The sequence below is a fragment of the Hyperoodon ampullatus genome (assembly GCF_949752795.1).
Source record: "Hyperoodon ampullatus genome assembly, chromosome: X".
Classification (NCBI taxonomy): Eukaryota; Metazoa; Chordata; class Mammalia; order Artiodactyla; family Ziphiidae; genus Hyperoodon; species Hyperoodon ampullatus.
In genome coordinates this window covers 92968555-92995258 of record NC_136913.1, presented here as the reverse complement: position 1 = coordinate 92995258, position 26704 = coordinate 92968555, and the positions used below count along the sequence as shown (strand labels likewise).

Here is a 26704-nt window from a genome sequence, read left to right as displayed (position 1 = left end):
CTGACTGGAGGAAAGGAGCCCCTCAGCTCTTGGCTGTACTCACCAGGAATTTCAATCCTTTAACTGTGTGTCAGGGGTTATGAGGAATGCTGGCTGCTTCCCCTCCTAATGAGATACTGTATTCCTTGGTTGGGAGCTGAGGAAAGAGGGAGTCCAGTCTTCTTGGCGACTCCTGCCTGGAGTGTAGCTTCTCTCAAGGGGAGCAAGGGGATGGAGGGAAGAGCGTTGGTTATGATTCATATGCCGTAGACTCTCACCTGTATTACTGAATTTTAGCAGATTTTCTTGAATAAATGTTTCTTTATTTGCTGTACCTTCAGGACAATTTCCAGAGATTTCAATTTTTTTAAAAAATATTTTTTACCAGTTATGGTTGCTTCACTGGGGAATGGGTCCCTAGGACTTCTTATGTCGCAATTTTGGAAGTGGACCCCCCTGTTAGGTTGCTTACTTTTTTAGTAGAGTTTCTTTCTTATGATGGTGCTAGAAGGCTGGCTATACTAAGCACTACTGATGAACTATTTTTTAAATTGGGATTTTACTATGTCAGATTTATTAAATATCAGGGTACTTGATTTTCCTTGCTTTATTGTTATTTCTCCATATAAGTGAAGTTTGTTATAATGGTGTTTTACTTATTAAATATTATTTTTATTGACATATTTTTCTGCTTGTTACTTTAATTTAGGGTTGGTTCCAGCATCTCCTGTTGCTGCAGCTACTAGTTCAAGCACCATGCTGTTTACCTCATTTTCAAATATTTCTACCTCCACTGCTGCTACTGGGCTCTCATGTAAGTTACTGGTTGCAAAGAAAATACTATTATTTTGCATCAGGCCACTTAACTCAATTTGCCAGTATAAGCTATGGATCTCTGACGTCTCATAAATTATCATTATGCTTGATCCTGTTTGTAAACTGTTGATATCAATAGTAGGTTTGCTAAAAACCTGATTGTCATGGCTTTCGCTATGAATTTTATGTTAACATGATTATTACAACTTAAAGTGATGATTTTAAGCATATAATTCATTAACAGTGTAATGTTTTGAAGCGAATGGGAAGAGTGGAAGTTTTGCCAAGTATGTCTGAAGGGAAGAAGTCTTATTATCCATGTGAATAAGATAAAATGGGAAATAAATGTTGAAGCCTTGCTGTATTTTATTCTTCTATATAGACCAGGTTTGCGGTCCTTATATTTTACTTATCAAAAGTGTTACATGACAAAAGGACCAGCTGTAGTTTTGAGCTTTAATGACACTGTGTGATGTCTCCAGTTCTCTCCCCTTGAAGATGAACATCTGGATGCTTTGAGCTGAGAGGTGGGGCGTTAATTATCAATTATCTTGTAACCCCAACTTCTTTGCTACACCTCTTCCATTAGTAGAGTCATAACAAATGGTGAGAATATTGACTTCTGTATATATCTTAAGCAGTTCTTTCTTACAGGTCCATATAAGCTGCTTGTGCTTTTGTGGCATCTTCACAGTGCCATGATGTTCATCATTAGAGTTTGTTATTGTAATCCTAGCAGTAATATGGCCTTCCCAAAGCCCTGTTATAGCGAGCCTGTCACCATTTCTGGGAGTAAAACTTGCCAGGTATTGCTGATGCCTAGTTGAGCATGAAAAATGGCAGCCGCCATCCCCATTGCCTTGTGCAGTTGGCGTAGGTGGAACATTAGTTGAAATTGCAGGTTGCCACTTGAATTGTATTTTCTTCTAAGTAGATACAGTTCCAATCCTGAGACATGACTGAGATTCTGGAAACCTTTTGATATATGTAAGCAATATCCTTCTCAAGTATAATAGATTTTGTGAATATGACCATGTCTGAGGTTGGGAGTTAAAATTATTGAATGAATTCCATTTTCAATCAAAGACTTGACTTCTGACCTTTTTTTATAAAACTTATTTATTTATTTATTTATTTTGGACTGCACTGGGTCTTTGTTGCTGCATGCAGGCTTTCTCTAGTTGCGGCAAGCGGGGTCTACTCTTCGTTGCAGTGTGTGGACTTCTCATTGTGGTGGCTTCTCTTGTTGGGGAGCACGGGCTCTAGGTGCGTGGGCTTCAGTAGTTGCGGCGTGTGGGCTCAGTAGTTGTGGCACGTGGGCTCTAGAGCTCAGGCTCTGTAGTTGTGGCGCACGGGCCTAGTTGCTCCGCGGCATGTGGGATCTTCCTAGACCAGGGCTCGAACCTGTGTCCCCTGCATTGGCAGGCAGATTCTTAACCACTGCGCCACTGGGTAAGTCCGACTTCTGACTTTTTTTTTTCTTTCCTGTCTTTGATGTCCTTGCCTACAAAATGAAAAGAAACCTTGACCACAGTGTTTTTAAAATCAACTTTAATGAGGTATAATCTACATCTCATAAAATTAACTGAAGTGTATAGTTCAGTGATTTTTAATCAATTTACCGAATTGTGTAACTCTCACCATAGTCCAGTTTTAGAACATTTCTATCATCCCAGTAAGATCTCTCAGCCCGAGACAACTACTAATCTGTTTTCTGTCTGTATCTATGCCTTTTCCAGATTTTTCATATAAATGGATTGACTGTAGTTTTTTGAGGCTTAGCCAAAGTTACTAAAGGACTCAGATGAAAAAGACCCTATATAAATTCTTCATTCACTGTTTTTGATTAAAAGGGTAATAGGTAATATTATGTTGTTCTCTGCAGTTGGTGCCCCTACAACTTTGGCTGGAATGCTTGGTGGTACAGCTTTGAGATTTGGATTAAATTTCCCTGGAGCAGGTGGAGCAGTTGCTGTTGCATCTAGTAAGATTTTTAGAACTACTGGGATGTGTTTGAATGCTCACTGGAAACGTACTGCATAACAAAAGCAGTAAGTAGGTTGTATTCCTTAGCTTCTAGGACTAAGAAGGTTTTGATCATCTCACCAGCATATCCAAAAGGTACATCAGTATTGACAATTGCCAAAGGGTAGAATGAGACGGTTGATGTCAATGAGATTACTTCTTTGAGATGACCATAATCAAAGCTGCTATCAAACTCTTGTCAACTCTGAAGCTTAAAAATTCTTATCATTGATCATACTATTTAAAGTGACCCAGTACATTGGGATTCATAGAGTTTTATTCTCTAAAAGTTAATTTAAGGTTTGACCTGTATTAAAGTTGATCCTCTCCTTAAGCTGATTACAGGAGTTTCTGTGGACCTATCCTAAATTTGTTTCTGCCAGTTAGCCACTAGTTAGGTTGTAAATTAAAGAAAACTTGGTTATCCATTGCCTTTTAGCTGTTGTGAGCTGGGTGGTTAGAGGTCAGTTACTACTTAAACCTACCATTTAAGTCAGACTCCACTTTAGGGAAGTCTTGTTTGTTCTGACTTTTAAAAGTTTACTTAGGGCTGAAATGAATCTTTCTTCAAACCTGTCATAAACTAAAAGTCAGTCCCTGTTAAGTTTAAAATAATTATTCCTAAACAGAGATGTAAACCATCTTTTGCATGACCAACACTTAACTGAATTTCTACTGTGTACTCGGCTAACTGGTCAACCTATGAGCATTATGAAGGGCATGGCTTGAGAATTTTATAGGTAACCATATTTGAAAAAAATATAACACATAGTTTCCCTTATAAAATGCTGAACAAAAAATTGATTCTTTCAGTTGTGGGCGGAGTCACTGAAATATGCATTTGCAGGCTTTTTGGTGACTCTGCCGTAACTCACCCCCTACCTATCTGAGTCTTAAGATTCCTTCCTGCAAACTTGTACCTTTGCTACTAGCCCATTCCATCCACCACTGCCTTATGTACTTACCCACCTCCCCATCAGATATGTCTCAACTCAGTACCCCCAACCCAGAGTTGTTTTTTTCCCCTACTCACCTTTCCTCCTCCCCAAGTATATTTACTTGCTCAGATTCTTCATCTCACAAATTAGCCCTGTAGGACAGCTTTCGGGTATCTCTATCTGTAAATTTACAGCCATTTGAGATTATTCTCTGCCCTAGGTATAATCAGCAATTTTTAAGAGAAGCTTGCTTGTTATAAATCTCATCTTTCACATTAGTCTATGAAAGTAATGATGTCCATTCCTAGCATGGAGTAAGATACATAGTTGTTGATCAGAGACAAGATAGGAAAATTGGATAGTAGGATCTTTTAAAGGATGGTCTCAGTATTTTTATGTAATGATTTTTAAGATCATCAGAATGAGATTTATTTAAATGTAAATCCAAATTTGGTATGCAATTATTTTCTATTATTTGTAGAACAGTGCTTCCCTTTTAGTACACAGATAACATAGAGTTGACTTTATTTAGTTTAGACCGAAGTTGTAACTTGCAAAATCACACTGTGATAGAACCTTCATTCCCAAAACCATTGCTTCTTTTGGTGTTAATTGAAATATTATTGTTATTTGAATATTGCCTACTATGCCAGAGCTAATTTATACCTTTTAAAAATACCATGAAAATAAGGAACAAAGGTAAATACTATATAAACAGTTTAAAATAATCATACCATTTTTTTATGACTCAAGATTCCTTTGTGTTTAGACTGACAGGTATTAATTTCCTGAAGGTATCGCACAGCATCTTTGGAGAGCTGTTCATTTGTCTGTTAACCTCTTTCTTTAGTGGTAGTGATGGTAGTTGCTTTTTTAAAAATTATAAAAACCATACACACATGCATATATACATATATCACACCCTCTAGAGAAAACAGTTTGGTGCTTGTCTTAACAGGCTTTTTTCCAAATGCTTACAAACATACATTAAATTTATTTGTTTTACAAAAATGGGATACACATAGACATAATCATAGAATTTGCTGTTTTCTCTTAAGTATACATTATCTTTGGACATCTGTCCATGTCAGGAAATGCTGACTTAAAAAAAAATCTTTGGGTGAAGATAAGCTCCTTTACAAGAAGGACTTGTTTTTTTCTTAATTGTTTTTCTGGTTTTTTTGCCTTGAATATAGTAGTTACACAATGTTAGAATGAATTAATCAATAAAGGGGGGGTCTTGATAGTGTCATTAATTTTCAGCATTTCTGGGGAGGGAATTCTTTTCAGATAAGACTTTTTATTCTCAGATGAAGAGCGTGATGACCACATGGCTGTAAAGAATGGAACGTGGGATCCAATCTGTAACCTCTCCAGTGTCCTGAGTGATAGTGACCCTGGGGATCCTTTGTGACTAGGCATGGTCTTCTCTTGTGGTGCTCATTCCACTTTCACAAAAGCTAGCCAAAAGAATGGGGGAATTATTGTAAGGATCCTTGTGCCCAAAAGGGAAATGAAATCTTGTGGAAATCTAATACAGGTATTATTGTGGCAATGAACTTCAAGGAAAGTGGAATTTAGAAGTTGTTCTGAAGTCAGCTTTAGGGACCTCCTGGATCTAATAGTGCATAAACATAATTCAGCTATTCTCCTTTTGTCTGTTTTTTTCTTTTTTTTAACTTCCTTTTGGTTTCTTTACCTCTTTTTCTGCTTTATATTCTAATTTTGACTTGCTCATGACTCTTTAATTCTACTTTATGTTTTTCCTCTGTCAGTCCTTTCAGCTCCCTTTGCCCGTTGTCTGATTCTTTCTACATGTTTGGAAATATTTCCAAATTTCTGCTTACAGTCTGATTCTTTCCATATTTCTGGAAATATTTCCGTATTTTTACCTACCATCTGATTCTTTCCGCAGTTCTAAATTTTTGAAAATGAGATTCTGACCTACCTTATCCCTGTTTGGCTAGAGCTTTTTGTGCCAGACCCTCTCATAGGCTGCCAGTAGCATATGGGATGGCTTCGTATACTTCAGATGCCCACCCTTGTCAACTGTGAACTAGGATCAAAGGACAGAGTTACTGAAATAAAAAATAGGTGTCTGAGCCTGATCCCTCAGCAGGAACAGAGTAGGCCAGTTTCCCTAAGAATAGGCAGTGTATGTTGGCAGTCACCATGATATATGTATTTATCTAGGGTGGCAATTAACCTGAAAGTATTGCTAATTGGGAAAACAAGGCTAATGTAAAACAAACAAATAATTGTATACATGTTATAATATATTTTTATAACAGATTTCTTGTTACAGAAGCAGCATTTATCAATTACAAGAACATTTGAAAATACAGAGAACCAAAAAGAAGAAAACACTTCCAGAAAACCAACCACAATTTTCTGTGCATTGTTTGTTAAGTGCTCACTGTGTAAGGAAGAACCAAAAGTGCTAAGGAAGTTCAGAAAACCAAGAGATAACCATGAGTAGAAGAGAAGTGGACAGTAAACATGGGGAAGGAAGAATCTGAGCTTGGCCATGATGTGTACTGAGAATTTCATGTACAGAAGACAGGGCATTTTAGTAAGGGTGTAATAGAAAAGACACATAGAAGAGAGGTCTGGGCTGTAGATAAAACTTTGAGAGGCTTTTAACTATAATACTGGCTAAGATGTATGCCTACTATGGGCTATGGTGTAGAGAAACAGGCAGTCTCCCCTGTTGATAGGAATGTAAATTGGCAAAGTCTTTTTGGTAGGGGAATTGGAAAGTAATATTACAATTTAGAGCACGCTGACCCTTTGATCTAGCAATTTCATTTCTAGAAATTAATTACACAGATATATTCACATAAGTATGCAAAGTTATAGATGTACAGAGATTTTGTGTAAGATTGCAATTATTCTTTCCTTGAAAGTTTAGAAGAACTCGCCGGTGAGGTCATCTGGGTCTGGAGTTTTCTTTATGGGAAGAGTTTTGAGGATTGATTCAATTTCTTTAATGGTCATAGGTCTGGTTAGGTTATAAATTGTATTTTTCTATACATTTATCCAGGATTTTAAGTTGTTAACAGGAAGCTTAATCCAGATACCTGGCCTGCTATATGTTATAGCAACATTGAGTTAAAATCACACAACTTGGAGATCAAATTCACATTAAAAAAATACTTCTATAGTTTTTCATCCTGAATAATCAAGGACTGAATTTAAAAATTTCTTACTTATTACTAACATTATACACTTTATTTTCCAGCTACAACGTCAACCATCACCACTACCACAGTCACCACCACCAGCACCAGGACCAGCACCACCAGTAGCTTTACCATGAATCTAAAACCACTGACATCAACTGGCATGAATAACACTGTTCCATTCGGCATGATTTCTAAACCTTTTACTTTGACCATTAGGTAAGCCTATTTATTTGAAAATTCGTGTGAGTCTCATTTTCTTTGTCATATAGAAGGCATAGTTTGCTTGTACATCTTTAGAATGGTGTTTGAAAGTTAGGTAAATGACTCAGATTTGAGGAGCAGTTAGGGAAAGGATTTCTGTTGCTTAGGAAGTTGAACAACGAAAAGGATATCATGGTCTTCTGAATACCATTATAATACAATTATTACTATTGCTAATAATATATAATATTTATTGTGCGATTACTATATGTTTAGAAATATGACAGTGCTTTACAACATCATACCATTTAATCCTCATAATAACCTTATGAGGTAGGTACTATTTTTGTTCTCATTTTATAGATGAGTAAACTGGAGCACATAAAGATTTTATAATCCACCTCTGGTCACACACTTGGTAATAGTTGAGCCAGGATTTAAATTCAGGTAGTCAAGCTCTAGAGCCTGTATTCTTACAATTTATGCCATGTTAATCTCTAAGTATTTGGGGTTTTTTTTACAACTTTATTGGAGTATAATTGCTTTGCAGTGTTGTGTTAGTTTCTGCTGTACAACAAAGTGAATCAGCTATATATATATACATATATCCCCATATCCCCTCCCTCTTGAGCCTCCCTCCGACCCTCCCTATCCCACCACTCTAGGTGGTCACAAAGCACCGAGGTGATCTCCCTGTGCTATGCGGCTGCTTCCCACTAGCTATTTATTTTACGTTTGGTAGTGTATATAAGTCCATGCCACTCTCTCACTTCGTCCCAGCTTACCCTTCCCCCACTGTGTCCTCAAGTCCTTTCTCTACATCTGCGTCTAATTAAACTTTTTATTTTGAGTTAACTGTAGATTCACATTTACTTCTAAGAAATAATACAAAAAATTCTGTGTGTACTTAACCTAGTTTTCCCCAATAATAATATCTTGCAATACTATAGTACAATATCACATTCAGGATACTGACATTGATATAGTCAAGATATAGAACAGTTCCGTCACAACAAGGATCCCTCCTGTTGCCCTTTTATATCCACACTCGCTACCCTCTTCTCCTTTCCCTGAACCTGGGCAACAATTGCTCTGTTCTCCATTTCTATAACCTTGACATTTAAAGAAATGTCATACAAATGGAATCATACAGCGTGTGACCTTTGGGGACTCTTTCTCCCACTAAGCATAATTCCTTGAGATAAAGTTGTCATGTGCATCAATAGTTTGTTCTTTTTTATATCTGAGCAGTATTCCATGGTATTACAGATGTGCCATCATTTGTTTAACCATTCACCCATTGATGGACATCTAGGTTGTTTCCAGTTGGGGACTATTATGAATAAAGCTGCTATGAACATTTATGTACAGATTTTTGGTGAGCCTAAGTCTCATTTCTCTGGGGTAAATGCCCAGGTGTACAGTTGCTGGGTGATATGGTAGTTGCAAGTTTATTTTTTTAGGAAACTGCTCTAAATCTTTTCCAGAGTGGCTGTACCATTTTACCTGCCCAGCAGCAATGTATGAGAGATCCACCTTGTCCACATTGTTGCCAGGATTTGGTGTTGTCACTATTTTTTACTTTAGCCCTTCTAATAGATATGAGGTGATATCTCAGTGTGGTTTTAATTTGCATTCCCCTGATGACTAATGATGTTGAACAGCTTTTCATGTGTTAATCTTCCATCTGCATGTTTTCACTTGTGAAGTGTCTTTTCATATCTTTTGTCCATTTTCTACTTGAATTTGTTTTTTGACTGAGTTTTGAGAGTTTTATGTATTCTAGATACCTGCCCTTTGTCAGATATGTGGTTTACGAACATTTTTTCTAACTCTGTAATTTGTCTTTTCATCTTTTAAAGAGTATTTCACCAAACAAAACTTTTAATTGATGAGGTCTGATTTATCAATTTTTCCTTTAATGAATTGTGCTTTTAGTGTCAAGTTTAAGAACTCTGCCTAACCCTAGGTCCCAAAGATTTTCTCCTAATTTTTTTCTAAAAGTTTTATAGTTTTACATTTTATATTTAAGATTGTGATCTCTTCTGAGTTAATTTTTGTATAAGGTGTGTGTTTAAATTGAGATTCTTTTTTTTGGGGGGGGGGTCTATGGATGTCCAGTTTTTTCAGCATCATTTGTTGAAAGGCTATTTTCTTCCATTGAATGGCTCTTTCACCTTTGTCAAAAATCAATTGGATGTATTTGTGTCAAATGCTTTTTCTGCCTCAGTTGATAGGATCTTTTAAGATTTTTGTTCTTTAGCTTCATGATATGGTGAAATATAGTCAATGATTTTCAAATGTTGAACCATCCTTGCATATATGGAATAAATCCCACTTGGTCATGATGTATAATTTTTTAATACATTATTGGATTCAGTTTACTAGTATTTTGTTTGTGGGCTTTTGTATCCAAGTTCATGAGAGATATTGGTCCATAGTTTTGTTTTCTTTCTTTTTTAAATTCTGTCTTTGGTTTTGATATCTGAATGTTACCAGCCTTATAAGATGATCTGGGAAATATTCCCTTCTCTTCTATTTTATAGAAGAAATTTTGTAAAATTTGTGTTAATTCACTAAAAGTTTGGCAGAATTCTCCAGTGAAACCCCTTTTTAAGGAGCTTTTAAATTATAAATCAATTTCTTTAGTGGTTCTAGGACATTCAGGTTATGTTTCATCTTCCATGAGTTTTAGTAGTGTGTGGTTTTCAACGAATTGATCTGTTTCTTCTAAATTGTGGAATTTATGAGTGTAAAGTTGTACATATTTCCTTTTTGTCCTTTTAATAGCTATAGGCATACTCCCCTGTTTCATTTCTGATATTGGTGATTTGTAGCTTTCTTTTATCAATTTTAGTCATCTTTTCCCAAAGGAGTAGCTTTTATTTCACTGATTATTCTCTATTATTTAAATTTTCAATTTCATTGACGTCTACTCTTTATGAATTTTTGCCTTCTGATTGCATTGGTTTTATTTTGCTCTTTTTTCTTGAGGTATTAACTTAGATTATTGATTTGAGACATTTCCCCTTTTGTAATGTAAAGCATTTAGTGCTATAAATATCCTTCTTAGTACTGTGTTAGCTTTGTACTACATCTTCTATAATGTTGTATTTTCATTTTCATCCAGTTCTATGTACTTAAAAAATTTCCCTTGTGAATTCCTCTTTGACTCATAGATTATTTAGAAGTGTGTTAATATCCAAGTGATATCCTCAGTCAGTCTTAATTTTTCCAGTGGGTATAGAGGTTAAGCTCTCCACTTAGCCTTGCTGACATAGGGGTGGTGGGAGGTGGAGTCCTTATTAGCCCGAGTTGCATTACCTTGTTCAGTCTCAATGATGCCAGGTGGGTATACAGGTTCAGGTCTCCATTGGCCGCTACTGACACTGAAGACAAGGGGTGAAGCCTCATGGTAACTAACACTGTCTCACTCTGCCTTATTAAGTCTTGTTGCTGCTGGGTGGGGATTTAGGTTCAGCTTATCACTGGACCTCACCAACAATACCCTAGTGGGGGAATTGGAACACTGCCTGCCTCTGCTGGGCTGGGAATTGATGATCACCTCTCCACCCAGCCCTCCCGACACTGCCCCAGCAGGGAATCAGAGCACTGCCTGGTTCCACCAGTCCCTTGATGGAAAATAAGGTACCTGTTCAGCCTATTTGATACCACCTGGTAGAGGAATCAGAGTTCCCCTTAGTTCTGCCCAGTGGAGGGTGGAAGATCAGCTGCCTACTCTGTCATGGATACTGCTTAGATGGGGAGTGGATCACTTTGACTAAGAGCTGAGGGGACAGGGAATCCTGTCTCTTTGGCCGCATAAATGCAGAATGGAGCTTACATCATGCTGAGTTGAGGGAGAAGGAAGGGAGCAGGTTGTGGCACAGACTTTAGCTGTTCTTACTGAAATTTAGTAGATGTCTTAATAAATCTTTATTTGCTGTATTCCCTTAAGATAATTTCCAGAGAGTTTGAATGGTTGTTTTTAAAATAATCTTTACCAGTTATGGTGGTTTTGTTGGGGAGCAGGTCTGAGAAACTCCTCATGTGCTGTTTTCTTCTCTAAGTCCTCATATGTTGTACTAAAGTATAAAAAAATCTGATCATACTTTTGAAAGTATGATCATATGATCATACTGTATCCTTTTTTTTTAGTGAAATCGTAACTCCTGTGATGACATATGGTCAGCTGCGTGGTCTGGTAAGCAAATGGAGCCTTGAGTTAGAGGATCAAGAGAAACACTTTCTTCACCAGGTCACCCAGGTCAATGCTTGGGACTATACATTGATTGAGAATGGTGAGACGGTAAGAAGATATTCTCATTAATCTACCTGCATTGTACAAGTACTTTCAGATGAACACAGGAGAGTAGACCTGTGTTTAGTGGTTAATTTTTCCTTCCAATATTAGTGATAAACTTAAAAATATTTTCTTTAGGTAATAAGTGCCCTGAATTAGGAACTCTTTCATACTTGAAGTGTATATGAGAAAAAAAATACTGCTGTAAAATTACGATGTAAATTCAAATATTTACACTATTGTATTCTTATTTTCCTTTATAGATTATTGCTTTACATGGAGAAGTCCAAAAGGTGAAACTGGATCAGAAAAGGTAGAATCTTAGATTCCCTAGGTCGAAAGATTAAAGATCTCTTTCTTTGTCCAGTTGTTTTTCCTTGTTATAGTTTATTGACATTTATTTTGTCACTCCAAATTCCTTTCGTCAGCCCTTCTATTGACTTGTTTTTTTTTTCAGGCTGGAGCAAGAATTGTATTTTATCCTGTCACAGCAGAAAGAACTAGAAGATCTCTTGACCCCTTTAGAGGAGTCTGTAAACGACCAGAGTGGGTCTGTTTATCTGCAGCATACAGATGAGGAGCGTGAGAGGACGTAAGCAACTGAATAAAGATTGAGGAATGGGGCAGGACTTAGCTACCAAAAAAGGGAAAAAATGGTATTGAAAGGCAGGGAATAAAAAAGTTGATAGAAAAGTGCAAGTTCTGGTAGTTGCCATTTATCACCTTATTTGACTATTTTCTGTTTATCTTTTCAGGATGCTTGAAAATGAAGTAATCATTCTGGCAATTTTGTTTTATAACATTTTGTACACTGTTATTAATCTCAAGCTTATACATGACCACTTATATAAAGTTTTTATATTTGTCAAATTTGTTCTTAAATCAGAAATACCGATTTTATATATGTGGTGTCATGATATTGTGGAATATTTATGATCTCCTATTTATACTGACTCTTTTAAACCTAATGTTCCTTCAGTTGCTTCAGTGATAAATCCAATTCCTATTTTAAAGGCAATTAGTTAATCTGGGGGCAAACTGCATGGCTTTTACACGTTGAATGGTATTGTCAATGTCTTGGGTTGGATATATTTTATTTGTGTGTGATTCAGTCTTTACCTTTGGTCAATATATTGCCAATGTTCCCACAGTAACTTTATCTCTTTGGACCTGAGATTTGTTAATCAGGCCAAATTATAAAATGCTGTTAGGAGAGCTTGTATGAATGGCTACATAAACTAGATTGAGGTTAAATCTGACTCATTTTATCAATGGCTTATTAGTGAGTCAAGACTGAGCTTATTTTTTAAAACCTTGCAAGTTAGCTTTTTTGTAGGTGCATTAAATGTGGTAAGTATAGCTAATCTGTATGGACCCTAGTTCTGTTTCTGCTTTTGTATTTCAGCCTTTGTGAATATTTCTTTCCTTTGCATTGACTATTCTATGCATTCTTTCATTTTTTGGGGGGAACATAGATTTACATTTTCAGCCATGAGATCCTAACTGTAGGTTGAAGAAATAATTGAAACATTAGGTTCTTTCCAATTGCTTTTAGGTTGTCAGATTTACATTGTGTTGGAATCTTTACTAGAATCTTCAACAATCTAGGCAACCAATTACCTATAAATACTTTGGGACAGAAAAGGAGTAGATGGTTATCAATAAATCTAATTGAATTATTTAATATTTATAGATGTTAAGATTGAAAAATCCTCTGGTCACTTTAATTCTTATAAACATATTCATTGACTAGGCTAAGAGTGTGTGTGTGTGTGTGTGTGTGTGTGTGTGTGTGCGCATGCACAAATAGTTGGTGTGGAAATCTTGAGAATTCAGCCAACTAATCAATTTGTTGTGAACTTAGCAGATTTATCTGCCTTTGATTATTGTGAATCTCATTTCTTAAAATATCTTTTGTTGGATGATGGAGTATATTTGTATAAGGTTTTAGTTTGAAAATTTATGTATTCAAAATTGTTGAAGACATCTCAGCATTTACTAAATATTGCCAAACACCAAATAACTTCTCACATATCTAAGTGACCTATGGGTTTATCCTGATACCTAAAAAGAGGGTAAATAGGTGACTGTAAAAATGACAAGATGGATAAAAGCCTTCACCTATGGAATCTTTTTAGAGTATGGTCATGAATGCTACATCCATTGAAATGAGAAGGTAGGGGAACTGGGGCAAATCCAGTTGGTGGTATCATTCTTTGTATGTCAGTAACAGTGCATAGTGGAGAAAACATTTCTGGTTAACCCCTTTATTTTACCTGCCTTTTCAGTTACAAGTTAGCAGAAGATGTAGAAGCTCAGCTGAAACGAACGGCCCAAGATCTCAAGGACATTATTGAGTACCTGAATACATTTGGAAGTCCTGCTGACACTACTGACCCGGTGTGTTAACTGCTTTATCTATTTAGGCAACCAGAATTTAGTATGAAATTAGCATTCTGTGGTTCCTTTAGTTAGTTACCTTCTCCTGTCCACTGTAGTGCTCCTTACCTGCCTCCAGAGATATGAAGCTTTTGGGTGTAGTTAGTGGGGCAGGAAATATTTAGGAGCAGAAAAGGTTGCGAGTTTTTTGTGGTTATTCCCAGGAGGGTAAAAAAAATTACTGTTCTCCCAAAATTTTCAGGGTTTTCTCTCTGTTCTTCCTATAAGTATGTCCTTGTTCACTTACTCATTAGCTAGTTTATTCTTCCTTTTACATATTAATCTATATATTCATATAACTGTAAGTGTGTGTATATATACATATATATGTATGTATATACATGTTTGAGTCTGTTAGGTATATCCAGGCAATCCTTAACTTATAATTAGGATATATCTCAAAAGTTTGATAAGTCAACTACAAGATTTAAAAATATATTTTTCCATAGATATTTGTTAAGTATGCTTATTAGGTTTCCACCTGCCTTGTGGAACCCTAGTTAACTCATAACGTAAATTTATTGTAACATGAGAAAATACAGCCGAGGCTCCAATTAGAGAGTTGAGATTTTTGAGTTAATTTGGAGGTGAGGAAGGACTGGTTTATTTTCCTTTTTCTATAATTAAAGAGCTTATTTCCTCAACCTTTCCCCATTGTTTTAGCTGCTAAATGGAGTCCTCCTTTTCCCCTCTCCCACCCCATGGCAGTGACAGTAAAAGGAATCTCCCATTGTGGGAGCTTCCATTGTACTTTCTATCAGTTGATTATAATTAGGAGTGGAGCCAGGAGCTGGATAGGCGAGGATGAATTAGTAGTAAGTAGTAATTATTCTTTAGTGAGCTCTTTGTCAATTATACATAGACAGTTCTTTATCTATATACATATTACTAGCTTTTTTAATTAGAAAGAGAGCATGGTATAGTTGAGAAAGCACTAGAATTTTATTCAAGTCACTTAATCTCTCTGGGTCTTGGCTCCTTTTGCAGAATGTCAAGGGTGGACTAAATGATCTTGAAGTCTCCAGCTATAAAAATTATGCCATTCCCTACTTTGGGTGAATCTAAAATTGAATAATTACAAATATAAATTAGTCTGGGATTATACATGCTACCATCTTCCTGTGTTCACGCAGATGCAGGAGTTGACAATATAGGTTTTCTTTTTAGTGAAAGATTAGATCACCATTGTGATTCTAAAATTCAAACTTGTTTTGTTGTCATAGAACTTTGATGCATAGATAAATACATGCATACTTAGACATGAAGCAGAGCTGATGTCTAATCTCTCTGTGTTGAATTAATATAAAATGAGTGTTCTGAACAGAGTAAGTAAAAGGAGACTGTAATTCCATCCTTATCCTTTTTCTCTGCTTAGCCTTGGATTGTTTTATTTTATTTTAGTAGTGGGGAGTAAATGATTTGAGTATTTTGGGGTTTTTTTACTGGCAAGGGTGATTGAGATGTTTAAGATGAGTGAATTAAAGGATAATTGCTTCTTGATAGCAGGACAAAAGAAGCAAGAGATCAGCAACAATTCATCTCTTTTCTCAGATAGCATAAATCATTGGACAGGAAGCAGAGAAAACATTTGTTGAACAATATTATTCTTGTAGATAATTAAGTGTAACCAGATCAACAGAGCTTTGTTATTGTGGACCATACACCAGGGTAGAAAAATAGCAAGTATGTTCAACAGTATTCATGATGATGAGACTTACCTGTTTATTTTCACCATTTTTGAGGGGAGATAGGAAAGACCACCTAATATCTAAAATTTTTATTAAGCAAGTTCATATTATGGTATATGATATTCAGCCTCATATTTTTATAAAAATTCATTGTTCCTACTACAAATTATATTTGTTTGTTATATTAAGATACACTAAATTTGCTGTTTTTATTACATACTGTTTAAGTGTGGTAACATTTTCATTTCTTCTTGTTTTCAGTATTATCCTGGACTTTGCCAGAATATTTGTCAAAAGTGTTCTAACATTTTTAAAAGGATTAGTATTGTTGTTACAAAGTTAAAGCATATGCTTATTCCATGTATTAAGCTCGGGAAATATGGAAATCTGTAAAGAACAGTAAAACACCTGTGTTACCAGTACTATGCTAATATATTAGTGTATTTCTTCCAAGTATTTTTGCTATGCTGGTAAAAATACTTATTTTCTTTTAAATAGCTTCGGAAACATACCTATATAAAGTTTTGGATTCTGTCTTCATTTAATATTCTTTCATAGTATTTTCCCAAAATTTTAACCATTCTTTGAAAATATGGTTTTAATACCTCTATAATATTTCATTAGAGATGACTTTACCATAATATATTTAATCATTTTTTATTGACGGAGATATTGTTTCAGATTTTTACCATTGTGAAATTAACCTGTAATGACCAGTTGTATGTTTAGGTTTCATTATTTCCTCTGGATAGATTCCTAGAAGTAGAATATACTGAGTTAAAAGGTACGAATGTTTTAAGACTTTGGTATATATTGCAAAAATTTACATTTTGAAGGGCTGGGTCAATTTATATTACCATAGGCTGTATATGAATGTACCTATTTCCCCCACACACTTGACAACTGAGTATTACCATTTATTAAAAATTGCTATTTGAGGGGCTTCCCTGGTGGCGCAGTGGTTGAGAGTCTGCCTGCCGATGCAGGGGACGCGGGTTCGTGCCCCGGTCCGGGAGGATCCCACGTGCCGCGGAGTGGCTGGGCCTGTGGGCCATGGCCGCTGGGCTTGCGCGTCCGGAGCCTGGGCTCCGCAACGGGAGAGGCCACAACAGTGAGAGGCCTGCATACCGCAAAAAAAAAAATAAATAAATAAATAAATAAATAAGTGCTGCCCGGCCCAAGTAGGTTCTGCCCAATTAGCTGCCCCAAAAAATAAAGTTTAAAAAAAAAAAAAAAAAAAAAAAAAAAAAAAAAAAAAATTGCTATTTGAAAATCTTGCCACTGTGCCAACAAGGATGGACCTTGAGGGCATTATGCAAAGTAAAATAAGTCAGATAGAGAAAGACAAATACCATATGATCTCACTTACATATGGAATTTGAGAACAAAAACTAAAACTAAACCAAGCTCATAGATACACAGAACAGATTGGTGGTTGCCAGCAGCTGGAGGTAGGTGGTGGACAAAATGGGTGAAGGGGGTCAAAAAGTACAAACTTCTAGTTATAAAATAAATAAGTCATGGAGGCTATAGTTAATAATAATACTGTATTATATATTTGAAAATTGATAAAAGAATAGATTGGAAAAGTCCTCATCACAAAAAAAAATTTTTTTTGTAACTGTATGGTGGATGTTAACTAGACTTAATGTGGTGATCATTTCACAATATATATGAATATCAAATCATTACTGTATACACCTGAAACTAATATAATGTTACATATGTCAGTTATACCTCAATAAAAAAGTTGATTTTGTTGACAGAAGGTAATATTTTTTAAAATATTATATGAATTTCTTATCCTGTCAAATGTCTCTTAATGTTCTTTACTTATTTTTGTACTATAGAAGTCAGTTTTTTATTGAATTGTAGAAATTGAATTCTTGACAGTTACAAAATAGATTGAACTAATTTATAGATGTAATGAGCATTACAAATATAAAATAGCAAAAAAAACATGCAATTAATATTTAGCACATTCTCAGTCAATTTCGTACCAGAAGAAATGAAAATAACTTCCTAATTTCAATTTTTTATGTTTATTTTTTATTTACGATATCAGAAAAATCATAATCTAAAAATCCTGTGTGTGTTTTTAGCTCCAGCAGATCTGCAAAATTCTGAATGCTCATATGGACTTTCTACAATGGATTCATCAGACTTCAGGTGGGAGTTTATTTGTACCCCAAGTTATCTGTAAGCAGAAAATGTGATACAAGTCAGGTTTTGTGCACCATGACCACACTCAAATAAGAGCTCAGTTGTAGGGGTATTATTTAACACATGGTATGTCTATATTAATTCTGAAGAACCGTAATTGCTTATTTTTATAAAGTGAAACACGGGAAGGATAAACTAGAAACTGATGAAAATAGGGGATGTTTAGGAATGAGGTGGAGGAGATAGGGATAGAAACAGTACTTCTGTGAGTATACATTTTTATACAGTTTTTGACTTCTGGACCATATAAAAATTTAAATACTCAAAAATTTAAATTAAGCCAAAAATAATGGGAAGAAAGACAAATGCTAAAATTGAATACAAAATGAAAACAAATAAACCTGTGTAACTAATCTATAACATAAATGTGCAGCTCAGATAACTTTTGTACATAGTGTTCTTGATGATGCATCCTTGCTAGGATGTAAACTTAATGATAAAAAGAACTGCAAAGAAATCTTAAGCTATCTTAATAAGTTTATCGTTAGTTTCAGAATTATACTATGTATTATATATGCATGTGGTATAATATTACTACCATTATATATATTATAGTAGAAAGCAAATGCACGAGTATATTGATAATAGAAACCAAGATTTTCATTGAAAGATAAAAGAGATATATTTTTCTTCCTTTCATATTTTTATTATAAATTTGAATTGCAAACATCAGTATGAATTCCTATTTCCTTTTTCTGTACGTGGAAGGGGCCAAGAAGCAATGACACACCCTGATAGCAGTGAGCACATCTAACACCTAGATCTTGGTTTCTAAATACCATTACTATTAAAAAGGAGCCTTGGAGAAATATCTGATCTCAAGTCTCAGGCAGGGAAAGTACAGGGTGAGTTTGGCACTTTTCATGCCAGAAAACAAAGATTGTTCAACGACTTATGACATTATATCAGGATACAAGATTGTGCTTTAATGGGCTTCTACTGGCCAAATCAGGTTTCAACATCAAAAAGAATAATGACAGTGATGGATTATAACACATTGAGGGAGAAAAAACTCATGAGTCCACAGTGATACTCCAAAAAAAAAAAAAAAAAGAGAGAGAGAGAGAAATGGAAGGTACAGGGAAAAGTCTTTATAGAAGCATGACAGCTAATAATTATAGAAGGAATGATAGGATTAGGGAACCACCATTAGAAACACTTTCAACAGAATACATTTATTAAGCTTTCCCTGATCTTGAGTACTCGGCCTCATTTATAAAATGTTTCAACTGTCAGTCATTTCTTGGCAGAAAAAATATACTAGCAGGAAGTGAACCAAATATAAATTGCAAGTTACTGAATTATTTTTAAAATTTTATTTAGGTATAATTTATATACCTCATTTTAATTTAATTTATATGCACTCGTTTTAATTGTACAATTTAATGAGAAAGCCACCATGTTGTAGCCCCAGCTCAATGATTGAATGATTCAGGCAAGGGTCATCAAGGGATGCTAAAACCATTGAATTTAAAATTGTTGGGGAACAGGATATTTGCATAGTCTCAAAAATATTACTCTACACATTACCTAAAAATTACAAAGGAACAAATGTACCTTTGCAACAGTGCTGACAAGTACCACTTCAATCAAGTGATCAAATTTAGTATCACCAACAGTGGGATAATGACATTGTTTGCCTCTTGATCTGACATGAGAAGTGCACAATATCCCATATATAGGATTCTTTTTAAAAATGTTTAACCTGAGTCTAATAATAAGAAAATAATCAGACATTCTATGTGTGAGACATTCTGGAAGATAATGTAGTGTTCTTACCAAAAATGTTTAACTGAATCAAGTCACAAGAAAATAATCAGTCTATGCATGAGACATTCTGAAAGATAATTGGCTTGGACTCTTGAAAAATCACTCATGGGAAACCAAAAAATTCAAAACAAAAAAACTAAGGGGATTTTGTAGATTAAAAGAAATATAACAATCAAGTCTACCATATTAACTTTGATTAGATACTGGATTAAAGCGAAGAAGACATTGTTTAGAACAATTGGGAATATTGAATTTGGACTACACATTAAATATTAAGGAATTTTTTATTTTCTTATATGTCTTACTGTGGTTATGTAGGAAAATATTTTTATTCCTAGAAGCTGCATGCTACGTTATTTAGAGAAGTGTCATATCTCTACTTCTGTTTCAAGTGGTTCAACCAAAATCATTTGTGGAGAGAAAAAGATGGAGCGATTTGTGGCAAAATGGTAACAGTGGGTTAATCCAGGAAAAGGGTATATAAGTTTGTGACTTTTACTATTCTCTCAGCTTTTTAATAGATTTAAAATAAAAATTGGTGGGAAGTGATTTTTATACACTTTTGCCTAAATATGGAATATATTGAGACCTCAGTAATTGAGACAAATGGGGGCTAGTTAGCCAATCAGAGTTACTACTTTTAAAGATGTAGTATGGGGGAGTTGGGGGAGGATGGCAGAAGAGTAAGACGTGGAGATCACCTTCCTCCCCACAGATACACCAGAAATTCATCTACACGTGGAACAACTCCTACAGAACACCTACTGAACTCTGGCAGAAGACCTCAGACCTCCCAAAAGGCAAGAAGCTCCCCACGTACCTGGGTAGGGCAAAAGAAAAAAGAACAAACAGAGACAAAAGGATAGGGACGGGACCTGCACCAGTGGGAGGGAGCCGTGAAGGAGGAAAGGTTTCCACACACTAGAAGCCCCTTCACGGGCGGAGACTGCAGGTGGCGGAGGGGGAAAGCTTTGGAGCCGCGGAGGAGAGCACAGCCACAGGGGTGCGGAGGGCAAAGCAGAGAGATTCCCGCACAGAGGATCGGTGCCGACCAGCACTCACCAGCCCGAGAGGCTTGCCTGCTCGCCCGCCGGGGTGGGCGGGGCTGGGAGCTGAGGCTCGGGTTTCGGGTTTCAGTTGGAGTGCAGGGAGAGGACTGGGATTGGCGGCGTGAACACAGCCTGAAGGGGTTAGTGCACCACGGCTAGCCAGGAGGGAGTCTGGGAAAAAGTCTGGAGCTGCTGAAGAGGCAAGAGACTTTTTCTTCCCTATTTGTTTCCTGGTGCGTGAGGAGAGGGCATTAAGAGTGATGCTTAAAGGAGCTCCAGAGACGGGTGCGAGCCATGGCTAACAGCGCGGACCCCAGAGACAGGCATGGGACGCTGGGGCTGCTTCTGCCGCCGCCAAGAGGCCTGTGTGCGAGCACAGGTCACTGTCCACGCCCCCCCTCCGGGGAACCTGTGCAGCCTGCCGCTGCCGGCATCCCGGGATCCAGAGACGGCTTCCCCGGGAGAGCGAACGGCGTGCCTCAGGCTGGTGCAACATCACGCTGGCCTGTGCCACCGCAGGCTCGCCTCGCACTCCATACCCCTCCCTGCCCCCGGCCTGAGTGAGCCAGAGTCCCTGAAGCAGCTGCTCCTTTAAACCATTCCTGTCTGAGTGAAAAACAGACGCCCTCCGGCAACCTACATGCAGAGGCGGGGCCAAATCCAAAAATCATCCCAAATTGAGGAGGTGGACTTTGAGAACAAGATTTATATTTTCCCCTTTTCCTCTTTTTACAACGAATTATCCCAAATTGAGGAGATGGACTTTGAGAGCAAGACTTACGATTTTTTCCCCTTTTTGTGAATGTGCATGTGTATGCTTCTGTGTGAGATTTTATCTGTATAGCTTTGCTTCCACCATTTGTCCCAGGGTTCTATCCGTCCGTTCTTTTTTTCCTTTAATTAAAAAAAATTCTTTTAATAATTATTTTTTAAAATTTTAATAATGCTATTATATTTTATCATACTTCATTCTGTTTACTTCATCCTTTCTCTTTTTCCTACCTTCCCTCCTTCCTCCCTCCCTCCCTCCCTTCTTTCCTTCCATCCTTCCTTCTTTCTTTCTTTCTTTCTTTCTACTTCTACTAATTATTTCTTTCTACTTTTTCTCCCTTTTATTCTGAGCCGGATGGATGAAAGGCTCTTGATGCTGCAGCCAGGAGTCAGGGCTGTGCCTCTGAGGTGGGAGAGCCAACTTCAGGACATTGGTCCACAAGAGACCTCCCAGCTCCACATAATATCAAAAGGTGAAAATCTCCCAGAGATCTCCATCTCAACACCAGCACCCGGCTTCACTCAACGACCAGCAAGCTACAGTACTGGACACCCTACGCCAAACAACTAGCAAGACAGGAACACAACCCCACCCATTAGCAGAGAGGCTGCCTAAAAATATAATAAGGCCAAAAACACCCCAAAACACACCACCAGATGTGGACCTGTCCAACAGAAAGACAAGATCGAGCCTCATCCACCAGAACACAGGCACCAGTCCCCTCCAACAGGAAGCCTACACGACCCACTGAAACAACTTTAGCCACTGGGGACAAACACCAAAAACAACGGGAACTATGAACCTGCAGCCTGCAAAAAGGAGACCCCAAACACAGTAAGATAAGCAAAATGAGAAGACAGAAAAACACACAGCAGGTGAAGGAGCAAGATAAAAACCCACCAGATCTAACAAGTGAAGAGAAAATAGGCAGTCTACCTGAAAAAGAATTGAGAATAATGATAGTAAAGATGATCCAAAGTCTTGGAAATAGAATAGACAAAGTGCAAGAAACAGTTAACAAGGACCTAGAAGAACTAAAGATGAATCAAGCAATGATTAGAAACACAGTAAATGAAATGAAAAATACTCTAGATGGGATCAATAGCAGAATAACTGAGGCAGAAGAACGGATAAGTGATGTGGAAGATAAAATAGTGGAAACAACTGCTGCAGAGCAGAATAAAGAAAAAAGAATGAAAAGAACTGAGGACAGTCTCAGAGAACTCTGGGACAACATTAAACGCACCAACATTCGAATTATAGGGGTTCCAGAAGAAGAAGAGAAAAAGAAAGGGACTGAGAAAATATTTGAAGAGATTATAGTTGAAAACTTCCCTAATATGGGAAAGGAAATAGTTCATCAAGTCCAGGAGGCACAGAGAGTCCCATACAGAATAAATCCAAGGAGAAATACGCCAAGACACATATTAATCAAACTATCAAAAATTAAACACAAAGAAATCATATTAAAAGCAGCAAGGGAAAAACAACAAATAACACACAAGGGAATCCCCATCAGGTTAACAGCTGATCTCTCAGCAGAAACTCTACAAGCCAGAAGGGAGTGGCAGGACATATTTAAGGTGATGGAGGAGAAAAACCTGCAACCAAGATTACTCTACCCAGCAAGGATCTCATTCAGATTTGATGGAGAAATTAAAACGTTTACAGACAAGCAAAAGCGGAGAGAGTTCAGCACCACCAAACCAGCTTTACAACAAATGCTAAAGGAAGTTCTCTAGGCAAGTAACACAACAGAAGGAAAATACCTACAATAATGAACCCAAAACAATTAAGAAAATCGGAATAGGAACATATGTATCAATAATTACCTTAAATGGAAATGGACTAAATGCTCCCACCAAAAGACACAGATTGGCTGAATGGATACAAAAACAAGAGCCATATATATGCTGTCTACAAGAGACCCACTTCAGACCTAGAGACACATACAGATTGAAAGTAAGGGGATGGAAAAAGATATTCCATGCAAATGGAAATCAAAAGAAAGCTGGAGTAGCAATTCTTATATCAGACAAAATAGACTTTAAAATAAAGACTATTAGAAGAGACCAAGAAGGACACTACATCATGATCAAGGCAGCGATCCAAGAAGAAGATATAACAATTGTAAATATTTATGCACCCAACATAGGACCACCTCAATACATAAGGCAAATACTAACAGCCACAAAAGGGGAAATTGACAGTAACACACTCATAGTAGGGGACTTCAACACCCCACTTTCACCAATGGACAGATCATCCAAAATGAAAATAAATAAGGAAACACAAGCTTTAAATGATACATTAAACAAGATGAACTTAATTGATATTTATAGGACATTCCATCCAAAAACAACAGAATACGCATTTTCTCAACTTCTCATGGAACATGCTCCAAGATAGATCATATCTTGGGTCACAAATCAAGCCTTGGTAAATTTAAGAAAATTGAAATTGTATCAAGTATCTTTTCCGACCACAATGCTATGAGACTAGACAACAATTACAGGAAAAGATCTGTAAAAAATACAAACACATGGAGGCTAAACAATACACTACTTAATAATGAAGTGATCACTGAAGAAATCAAAGAGGAAATAAAAAAATACCTAGAAACACATGACAATGGAGACACGACGACCCAAAACCTATGGGACGCAGCAAAAGCAGTTCTAAGGGGGAAGTTTATAGCAATACAATCCCACCTTAAGAAACAGGAAACATCTCTAGTATACAACCTGACCCTGCACTTAAAGCAATTAGAGAAAGAAGAACAACAATCCCCCAAAGTTAGCAGAAGGAAAGAAATCATAAAGATCAGATCAGAAATAAATGAGAAAGAAATGAAGGAAACGATAGCAAAGATCAATAAAACTAAAAGCTGGTTCTTTGAGAAGATAAACAAAATTGATAAACCATTAGTCAGAGTCTTCAAGAAAACAAGGGAGAAGACTCAAATCAATAGAATTAGAAATGAAAAAGGAGAAGTAACAAATGACCCTGCAGAAATACAAAAGATCACGAGAGATTACTACAAGCAACTCTATGCCAATAAAATGGACAACCTGGAAGAAATGGACAAATTCTTAGAAATGCACAACCTGCCAAGACTGATTCAGGAAGAAATAGAAAATAAGAATAGACCAATCACAAGCACTGAAATTGAAACTGTGATTAAAAACCTTCCATCAAACAAAAGCCCAGGACCAGATGGCTTCACAGGTGAATTCTATCAAACATTTAGAGAAGAGATAACACCTATCCTTCTCAAACTCTTCCAAAATATAGCAGAGGGAGGAACACTCCCACACTCATTCTCCGAGGCCACCATCACCTTGATACCAAAACCAGACAAGGATGTCACAAATAAGAAAACTACAGGCCAATATCACTGATGAACATAGATGCAAAAATCCTCAACAAAATACTAGCAAACAGAATCCAACAGCACATTAAAAAGATCATACACCATGATCAAGTGGGGTTTATTCCAGGAATGCAAGGATTCTTCAATATACACAAATCAATCCATGTGATACAACATATTAACAAACTGAAGGAGAAAAACCATATGATCATCTCAATAGATGCAGAGAAAGCTTTCGACAAAATTCAACATCCATTTATGATAAAAACCCTGCAGAAAGCAGGCATAGAGGGAACTTTCCTCAACATAATAAAGGCCATATATGACAAACCCACAGCCAACATCGTCCTCAATGGTGAAAAACTGAAACCATTTCCATTAAGATCAGGAACAAGACAAGGTTGCCCACTCTCACCACTCTTATTCAACATAGTTTTAGAAGTTTTAGCCACAGCAATCAGAGAAGAAAAGGAAATAAAAGTAATCCAAATTGGAAAAGAAGAAGTAAAGCTGTCACTGTTTGCAGATGACATGGTACTATATATAGAGAATCCTAAAGATGCTACCAGAAAACTACTAGAGCTAATCAATGAATTTGATAAAGTAGCAGGATACAAAATTAATGCACAGAAATCTCTGGCATTCCTGTACACCAATGATGAAAATCTGAAAGTGAAATCAAGAAAACACTCCCATTTACCATTGCAACAAAAAGAATAAAATATCTAGGAATAAACCTACCTAAGGAGACAAAAGACCTGGATGCAGAAAACTATAAGACACTGATGAAAGAAATTAAAGATGATACAAATAGATGGAGAGATATACCATGTTCCTGGATTGGAAGAATCAATATTGTGAAAATGACTCTACTACCCAAAGCAATCTACAGATTCAATGCAATCCCTATCAAACTACCACTGGCATTTTTCACAGAACTAGAACAAAAAATTTCAAAAATTTTTTGGAAAAACAAAAGACCCCGAATAGCCAAAGCAATCTTGAGGACGAAAAACAGTGCTGGAGGAATCAGGCTCCCTGACTTCAGACTATACTACAAAGCTACAATAATCAAGGCAGTATGGTACTGGCACAAAAACAGAAAGATAGATCAATGGAACAGGACAGAAAGCCCAGAGATAAACCCACGCACATATGGTCACCTTATCTTTGATAAAGGAGGCAGGAATGTACAGTGGAGAAAGGACAGTCTCTTCAATAAGTGGTGCTGGGAAAACTGGACAGGGACATGTAAAAGTATGAGATTAGATCACTCCCTAACACCATACACAAAAATAAGCTCAAAATGGATTAAAGACCTAAGTGTAAGGTCAGAAACTATGAAACTCTTAGAGGAAAACATAGGCAGAACACTCTATGACATAAACCACAGCAAGATCCTTTTGGACCCACCTCGTAGAGAAATGGAAATAAAAACAAAAATAAACAAATGGGACCTAATGGAACTTCAAAGCTTTTGCACAGCAAAGGAAACCATAAAGAAGACCAAAAGACAACCCTCAGAATGGGAGAAAATATTTGCAAATGAAGCAACTGACAGGGGATTAATCTCCAAAATTTATAATCAGCTCAAGCAGCTCAATAGCAAAAAAACAGACAATCCAATCGAAAAATGGGCAGAAGATCTAAATAGACATTTCTCCAAAGAAGATATACAGATTGCCAACAAACACATGAAAGAATGCTCAACATCATTAATCATTAGAGAAATGCAAGTCAAAACTACAATGAGATATCATCTCACACCAGTCAGAATGGCCATCATCAAAAAATCTAGAAACAATAAATGCTGGAGAGGGTGTGGGGAAAAGGGAACACTCTTGCACTGTTGGTGGGAATGTGAATTGGTACAGCCACTATGGAGAACAGTATGGAGGTTCTTTAACAACTAGAAATAGAATTACCATATGACCCAGCAATCC

At 36.7% G+C, this 26704-nt stretch overlaps 1 protein-coding gene across 1 annotated transcript; it reads left to right on the top strand.

Moving 5' to 3' along the window:
* Positions 1-735: 735 nt before the first annotated feature.
* NUP62CL (nucleoporin 62 C-terminal like) lies at positions 736-19928 on the top strand (the record flags this gene model as incomplete). Its single annotated transcript, XM_079728092.1, has 9 exons — positions 736-793; positions 2681-2779; positions 7000-7159; positions 11303-11453; positions 11711-11760; positions 11905-12039; positions 13736-13847; positions 17677-17743; positions 19906-19928. The coding sequence occupies 9 exons, from the start codon at positions 736-738 to the stop codon at positions 19926-19928; spliced, it is 855 nt and encodes a 284-aa protein (XP_079584218.1).
* Between the last annotated feature and the right edge of the window lie 6776 nt (positions 19929-26704).